Genomic DNA, 8,904 nt, shown 5'->3' on the forward strand with positions numbered 1-8,904 from the left:
TTTAAAATTATAATATATTTAATTTTTGCGTTTACTTAACAATAGTAATAGTAAATAAGAAACAGTGATTTGCACACAATTTCATAGCAAATAGGACGGTATATTTAGTTTAAAAGCAATAATTTGTGCATATTATAATGAAATTTGACACAATTTTATAATACTTCATGTAAAATACCTTATAATAATGTGTATAAAGTTTACACTATAGTCTAAGAATTAACTTCAAACAACGTATAAATTAGCCAAGATGATCACAAGGGATTTGTTTTTGTAAAATCAGAATACCATTTCTATTGTAAAACCTTCAGATATGTTGGAATTTGTCTATGTATTATTTTGTAGTGCAAATTTGAATTAATTGAATTATTGTATCCCAAAATTGAATAAAATTGAATGATTTATGATGCTAATCAACTACCAAAACTCTCAATCTGTATTGTCTATTATTTTAAATAAAGGCGCAGATCTGAGCACAACCTCCGCAGCATCCAAACGATCCAATTCGTGCAAGCTAGATATCAACGCCCCTGAAAATGACAAATCTCATATTCAAATTCGAATGTAACACATTTACTAACCAATAGTACAATCAGCAGTGGTTAGTAGTCTCATGGTGTGACTGGAATGTTGCGAATCGAGTGCCGCAATTTTCTCCTGACAAAGCCCCAATCTCAATGCCAGAAGACACCAATCCCTTCCGTGTCTCTCGGGCGGATCCAACAGACCACACAGCTTCAATTTCACCGGCGCAGGCAAATCTTGCACCTTCAAGGCGCAGCCCCAATGAATATTTGATGACAAATTGATATTGTCTATAAAATATTTTTTAAAAAGATTAATTTAAAATTTTTTAGAACATACCAAACATGATTAGTTCAACCACAGTTTCGTATTTGCCTAGGTTGGTGTTTAAAAGAGTTACGTCTACGGTTGATTCGGCCTCCAACATTGATGTTGTAACGATTTGAGGCTCGTAACAAAACGGTTGATCTAGATGGTTTTTTAAGTCTGTGGAACTTATGATGTGCTTTTCAATCAGCAATCCTGGACACACTCTTAATAAAGCCTAAAAACATTAATGTAACAATGATTGTGGAATGGTGTAAAAAAAATTACCATATCAATAGTACGTAAAATATTATTCAGAAAGTAAAAACACTGCTCGGAAGTTTGAGTTGGTCCCCTAATTTTGATTTCGACGAATTGAGCTGCAACTTCGTTCTCGTCTAAAGTGATAAGACTTTCTAACTCGTTGTTGCACAGTTTCGAACCCATGTACCACTGGTACAAGTCCGTATCTGTATCATTATTACTGTACAACTGCAGAAACAATCTCCTCAATTCCACCTAAAATATTAAAACGTATTAAGTATTATTTTAAATGTTAATATTTGAGAACTGACTTGAATGTGTGGGAAAACTGACTTAAACAAATGCAAGGTTCCCGGAGCAGTGTATAGTCGGACACCTCCATATAAAGAATTTTCCTTCACATATCGCGGGTCCCGTTCATCCCACAGGCCGTCAAGAGTTTCCGTATGATTGTACACTGGAAATTCGTATTCTATTTCGCCATCCAAGTCGCACTGTATGCAAACATCTAATGCCTCTAACAAATCCAAAACTCCAAGTGCGTCGCACTCATTGTAACTGGCTTGGAAGTCGTCGGTAGTGTAAACTCCCGTCACTCTTGCGTGCTCCAAAAATTGGGAGGACAAAAGTTCACCTATTAGTTGTGTCCCTAACCACGGGACAGATACTACAACCAAATCATGTATACAAAACACCTAAAAATGTTATAATTTTAAATATAAAATAAGAATTTTCAGGAGCACTACTTATTACTTCTCCCATGGAATGTAATTGTTGTAGTAGTTCGTGAATATGATCATCAGATGCTAATAAATTGACGTGACTCCTCAAAACATCGGCAAAAACTTGCCTAGTTAAAACAGGGAATTGTTCGTAATCTTTTTGGAGCGTTCCCAACCAAGATAAAGTAGATTCCAAAAGTCCTGTCCACGTTCCGATCGTTTGCTATGATTTTAAAATGTCAATTAAACCACCTAGATGTGCAATATGTGTATTTTGGGTAACTAATCAACACAGGTGGGTTCAAATCTTCTAGATCTAATGTATCTACGCTTGGCAATGTACAGGTTACGGTGAAGGCGCTAGCATAGTCCTTATTAGACAGATTTTCTATAGTACTGTTAAGAAGTCTTGTCTAACAGGGACTAGATGTTGGTGTGTACAAAAACAAGTGGGACTCCACAAATTCGAGCAAAAATACCTTCAGACTGACGCTGCCGGTCAATAAATTATAGGACCCGTTTAAATTCAAAACGGAATGCAATATACTAACCCCCTGTAATATAATATCACAAAACAAGATCACTTGCAATACACCATACCCTCACATCAAACAAATGTTTAAAATCCCTTTTAAAGTATTTTCTTTACGTTTTTTATATTAAAATTTTAAAAAATTTTATACCTGTATGCAGTCTTGTTTCATTGCGGAAAGCACGGATTTCAGTTGTTTAAAGGCGTATGATGCAGGAACGTTAGAATCCATGACAACAGCATGTGACATTAAATTGGGAACGTGGGGTAACATTTTTCTAACCACCTCCAATGTTTTCTGAGCGTCTGAACTAATCCATTCGCCATTTTGCGTTTTGATTGCTCTAGTTAAGTCTACGTGAGTTGCTACAAGTACTATCTGACCACACTCGGCTGAAAAAACCGTTTGATGAGCAATTAAAACTGGAAATATTATTGTTTATTCATACATGTCGGTAAATCGGCGGATTGTCGAGCTAAGAGGAAGTTCAACCAAAAACAAACTTGTTGTACTTGAGTTGAAGGTGGATCTTCCAAACTGAACAAAATAGCAGTCAATGAATAAGGCGAGGGCCATAAAAAGTGGTGGTACACCGAAAAATAACTCTCCTGGCCTGAGAATTCGTACACTGTTAATTCACCAACATTTGATATGCACATCTAAAAAGAAACTATTATTTATTTAATTACAAAACATAGGAGTAATGTGTACATTTTGTACATGGATTCCGTTAGTTGATTGGTAGTTTGCGGGACTTTCGAAACTCAACGAGTTTTGTCGAGAAGTTACATCCATCTCTATTTGGGTGTTGATCGGTGACGAAGGCCTCGCTAAAAACCAACACATCAGTAACGAACATCAATAAAGTAAATTCATTTACATTTATTGCTGGTCAAAGAGCTGCTTCTCCTGAACAAACTGCTGAACAGTCCAGCTCCAAGACTCTTGATCAAAGCTGTTTTTCCGACGCCGCAATGTCCCAATAGCCTCAGGGATAATCTCAGGGCTGTTTTGGACGTCGGCACTAGTTGTCGCGCGAAGGAATCTCTTTGTCCCGTCACCCTGAGGCGGTCCAACAGTTCGGCGATGTCATTGTGGCCGTATTTCAAAGCGGTTATATCCGCTCTTATATTGTCCGAATTGCGGATTTCCGTATTGCAACCCGCCGCACACAAACATCTAAAAGTGTTTCTGATCAATATTCAAATCAATTAGCATAACAACGGGAAGGTTAAGCAATCTATAAATTTGTATAAATAAATGATGTTCTGGCTAAAGTACTAGTTATCTAATGTATCTAGACGACGGTCAATATTACCTCACAACAGAAATGTGTCCGTTTTTGGCGGCCAAATGCAGCGGGAAGAGTCCCTTTTGATTCGGCACTTCTACACTACATCCTAAGGAGCAGAGGGTATGCACAATATCTAAGAGGCCTAGAGTACATGCTATGTGGATAGGATAGTCTCCATGCTAAAAAGTAGAACACCTAACTCTTACAATGGTACACTTTATTAATTTCATTACTCTATTATATTTGATGTTCTTGTTCTGTGCTTAATGATAGTGATTGGTTGACTGTTGTTTGGTTTATTGATGAATGAACGCTTACCGAATCTCCGGTCTCGAAATCCGCACCCGCTTGTAGCAAAAGGTGAGCGATTATGGTGTTCTGTTTCCGGAGGGCTAAGTGAAGGGCCGGGTCCGGTCCAGCATCTAAATCTGCACCACTCTCTATCAAGTATCTAAATAAAGGCGGTAACAAATTCACAAAATTAAATAATATTTGGGTGCATTCAAATATTTACTTGATTTGTTCAATGGACCCTCTCCTGGCAGCAAACTGGAGGGCCGTGTAATCCCCCGAATCAGCGGGTGGACTGTACGAACACCCCCTACTTAATGTTTCACTCATCACAACATCTGCCTCACAATTTTACCGATATTCCTGGAAAAAATTAACATTTTTTTATCACTCGATGCGAATTAATGTGTCTGCGTTTACTTGCTGGTGGTGGAATTATCTCCGATTTGTTTGGAGAACACAAACATGTTGTTTGGGGATTAGAGACCGAAATAGACTAGTTTTTGTTGCGAATGGATCATCAGCTGATGCTGAAATCAATAATGTTGTGGGTGGCGTGTAAATAAAATGTTCTCATGTTTATCACATCGATATAATCATTTTAATCCATTGTAGTACTGCTGCTATTGATATTTATTAATATTTATGTATTTAATTTGTTTATGAGTTTTTATATATATTAAAAAAGAATTCACGTATTCTGCATGAATGATAAAAGTGTTCTATTTCAGTACTTACTTAAACTTAATATAAATCAAGGACTATATGCATGTATATAAGAATAAATATTTTGTTTGACCAAATTAATAACTTAATTTAAATATTTTAAATAAGATAAAAGATGTCTACTCTACAACTGTTAAGGTTCTCCTCATTTCAAAAGATGGCGCAACGGTTCAATTTCTTAAAAGTACTACAGTTGTATTGAAATTTTGTTGATTTAATTTAAATTTCATAAATGAATTTTTGTTGACAGGGTTAATTACTTTATGAATGGTTTATGAATTTAATCTACGTAAGTAAATATTATAGTCATAAATAATGTTGTTGGTAAGTGTTTTGGAATTATCAAATTTTACTCAAGTTTTGATAACATAATTAATTTAGCATTAAGCTAAACAAAAAACATTAATCCATGTATAAATAATAAATTACAATATCAAGGCGTTTCTTAATTACAAACGATGTAATTCCATATTTTCAATGAAATCGAATTCGCGGAACGATTTAAAAATAACCACAGATTAATATTCATTATATCGAATTATGCTAATCCAAAAAATTCCATTAACAATTTTCAGAACAATTTTGTCTATTTCTTATGAATGTGTATGGTTCTTATAAATGTTTTTCCTGATTTTTGGCAAAAATTATGATTGTAAATAAAAAATAACGGTAATTTTTGTTTGTGTTGCTGCTGAGACCCAATTTGTTATGTTGTTGGATGTTCCTGTTGACCCATTTTTATTTCCCGATTTGTTTAGATTTGTTTAGAATGGGATTTAGATGAACAAAGTGTGTGTGTTGTGTGCCGTTGCCCAAAGTGCGGTACTCAACAAAGCGGCTTTTTTCGTAAAACCGTAACTGCAGAACAAGTTGTTTTGTGCTAACTTTGCGTTTCATTGTTTCAAGATCATTTGAAACAAATTGCCCCGTTATTGTTGCGAAATTCAGGTGGTGAATGAAATTTCTTGTAAATCGAAGGATTTCATTTAAACTCTCGACTTTGACCTCGTGTATGTAATAAAATTGTACAAGTTTTATCGCGTTTGCAGTAGGTCAAGATTTGAACGTCCCAATATTCACGTGATTTCCAGAGAAATTTGGATTGTTTACTGTTTCAGTTTATTGATAATGTACTATGGTAACATGGTTTTGTAATAAATATTAATGAGAAAAACTAACGGAATGTTTTTTGTTTCGAACGATAATTTTATTTTAACATTTAATAAACAAATTAGAGAGAATTTCCTATATAATTCTTTAACAACGACTAAAACAAATATCATAATTCTTGATAAAACATCACATTTACGAATGTTGATTTGCGAGAAAGAGTTTTGACTCAATAAAACACTCAAAACCGCAATGTTCCTCGTATACAATTAAACAACGTTTGCGAAACATTTCAAATAAATAAATCGAATGAACGTAAAGCAGATTAAAACGTGACGTGAATCGTGCATCAAGACATTATATAAAGATAAATAATGTTTGCGTTCATTTATTCTAGGAACTTCCAAATGTCAAAGGATTTTAGCGTTACTTGGAATCATGTTAAGCGTTACTTGTTTGTCTTTCGTTTTGTGATAGAGCGTTGCGAAGTAAACTTAATTTAGTGAATTTGTCAACGTAGTTAATAAGCCGAATTCTGTTTGATTGGAACGTAAATTCTAAAAGCAAACTGTAACAGTCGACGTGCCGTTAAGTCAAGTCGTATAAAGCGGCTACAAATTTCATCCACTGCCGACATTTATCGACTCCGACCATTAAATTCAATATACGTTCGCATAACTAACGAACCATTTTTTAACTATCTGATTCCAACTAACGGCATATTCAAAGTCGCGATGCGAAATTTCATTTTGTACGTTTTCTGCCGTTTTATCCAGTTCCGTTCGTTTTCCGGTACCGTTACTAGACTACATTTGAACTGCATATTTTTCGGTTGATCCAAACGCAAAGGTAAATGAACAAAAATTGTACATTTGCATAGAAACATTTAATTTTGTTTCACATTTAGCTAAAACTCGTGCTGCTCAATCAAAAAAGAAACCGCTACAAGTAAGGAAATTAAACACGACCATTGAGCAATTTAGATAGATGGTCCCGATTAGGAAACGCTGAATCGTCGGCGACGCAGTTGAAATAAAAAATTATATATATGAATGAGCTTGTTTAACTCGTTTCAGGAATTCCATTGTTGAATTTTTACGGATAAACGCGCGACCGTTTTTTTTTTTCAATGGGCCAAATGTCACATCCTCATTAACGTATTACCGGAATGCGTGACTTTTTAGTTAATCCAATTAAGTTCGCATCCGGGATACGTATAATTATAATTTGTTAAAACGGCCTAGTTGTAACGTGGCCAAATTTTGTTTTAACTTAACAATATCTGTAATTAAAATCTTGTCTGGTTTCAATCCCAAGAATCGGATCATCCATCAAACAACGATCTGACGATCAAAACCGATACCGATTGAAATTGTTTCCCAGAAACCCATATTAATTAGACCCAGACAATTTAAATATTTGTGCAGTCTGGATTGTTTTATTCGAGTGTTGTTGATACTGCTGCAATTTACCCCATTATCAAAAATTCTTCATTAGAAACGCAATTACCTCTAATCGATTTCCACGTATTCCGTTTTTAATGTAATTGCTGATGGATTCACGTTTTTGAAATTTATAATAACGTGACTGTTACGTTATGGACGTTTCGAATTGATAAAATGCAAAACGAATATTATTATATACAGGCGATTTTCGTTAATTCGAAACTCGAGAGTCTCTTAAAATATTATGAATCATCGAGTGTTTGAAATATCAAATGGTTCGAAATTGTTGAGAGAAAATATGCAAAACTTCGAATTATTGAGTGTTGATAATCAATTATTATTTATTGAATTGGTATTCTTTAAGAATGACAAAAGTTAAGAGGTACATACATACATGTGCATATTCATAATGTGAATTAATTGATCTTTCGAAAGAACTTATATTGGGTTTGCTTCAAAGCACATTGCTGCTGCTCAGACTGCTCAATAACTTTCTTTTAAGAGAAAAAGTGCCTGAAATGCTTCTTCACCGCTGATCTTCTTCTATAAAATCGGATGTTTTGAAGCAGTTGAGAATCATTAGGGGTGTTACAGCTCACTACGTATTGTCAATCAGCCGTCAGAACCGTGATATTCGCAGTTAGCTGCCTGTCGAGAGGTTGTAAAATGAGCTTAACAATTTTTTTGCGACAGAACGTCTTAAAATTATGGATGATCTCTTAGACCAATGGTTGCAATTTGGAAGCTGTATTCCGCCTAAAGAAGTAGAAATCTACGTGGGACAATGTAGGAGGACTGTTGTGGACAGTGCAATTGTCTAAAAAGAGTAAAATTTTCCGCTTTTGTCGTTTCAAGTCCCCATTAACTCTTAAAAAGTTCTGTCGTCATCCAAGCTTTTTTGTTAGCACGATAACTAGTAGGAAACAATTTCACTCCTTTAAAACATTTCGGTTTCATTGCTTTTCCTATCACTAAGGGTTTAAGTTTTTCCGATTTTTCCATATTTACTGCAATTCTCAGCTTCTCTTATCTATGTTTTGCCCCATGACATTTTTCATCCTTAAAAGTAAGCGTCTTGTCCGGTAAACATTTGAAAAATGTTTCAGTTTCATCAGTATTAAAAATGTCTGGGGCAACATAGTTTTCAATCAAGTCTTCAATTTACCATGCCAATCTAAGCATCATTAACTCTTCCACTTTCCCCACAAACTTTTCTAAAAACAATTCCATTTCTCTTTTTGAAATTTGTAAGCCACCCTTCACTTGCCGAAAAGCTTTTGATGCTTAGAGAAGACGCGAACTTTTTTGCTTTTTCCTTTAACAAGTTTCCGCTAATAGATACTTTTTGTCCTCTACACTGTCTTAGCCAAATGACCAGGCTTTCTTACAGACGAGAAAATTCACCTTTAGTAGTTCTTTTCCGTACTCCAGCAGTTTGAGCAGCATAAATTTTCTCCTTCTGCTTTATTATGGTTGAGAGAATACTCAAAGGAATCTTAAATTCTTTTGCAACATCACTTTTCTTCTCGTGACAGCTTTGAATTATAGAGAAGATCGAATTATCGAAGGTTTGAATTAACAAGAGTCGACTGTATTTAAAATTTATTAAACTTTTTCGATAGGTGGCAGTATTATGTAGTTGTAAATATAGACAACCTAGTTAGCAGAATTTGTTAAATGTTTATTAA

The 8,904-nt window shown here is 34.8% G+C and overlaps 1 protein-coding gene across 1 annotated transcript; it reads right to left on the reverse strand.

Annotated features, from left to right (window-relative positions):
* Positions 1 to 79: 79 nt before the first annotated feature.
* On the reverse strand, positions 80 to 4,458 carry LOC109608465 (death-associated protein kinase 1). Its single transcript, XM_020024907.2, has 14 exons — positions 4,356 to 4,458; positions 4,159 to 4,298; positions 3,963 to 4,095; positions 3,669 to 3,823; positions 3,231 to 3,529; positions 3,062 to 3,180; positions 2,799 to 3,009; positions 2,501 to 2,742; positions 1,849 to 2,040; positions 1,407 to 1,790; positions 1,120 to 1,350; positions 865 to 1,069; positions 582 to 815; positions 80 to 530 (listed from the first exon to the last, which is right to left on the reverse strand). The coding sequence occupies exons 2-14, from the start codon at positions 4,263 to 4,265 to the stop codon at positions 430 to 432; spliced, it is 2,613 nt and encodes an 870-aa protein (XP_019880466.2). The 5' UTR covers positions 4,266 to 4,298; positions 4,356 to 4,458; the 3' UTR covers positions 80 to 429.
* Positions 4,459 to 8,904: the final 4,446 nt, after the last annotated feature.

The sequence above is a fragment of the Aethina tumida genome, chromosome 1, assembly GCF_024364675.1.
Source record: "Aethina tumida isolate Nest 87 chromosome 1, icAetTumi1.1, whole genome shotgun sequence".
In the NCBI taxonomy this organism is placed as follows: domain Eukaryota; kingdom Metazoa; phylum Arthropoda; class Insecta; order Coleoptera; family Nitidulidae; genus Aethina; species Aethina tumida.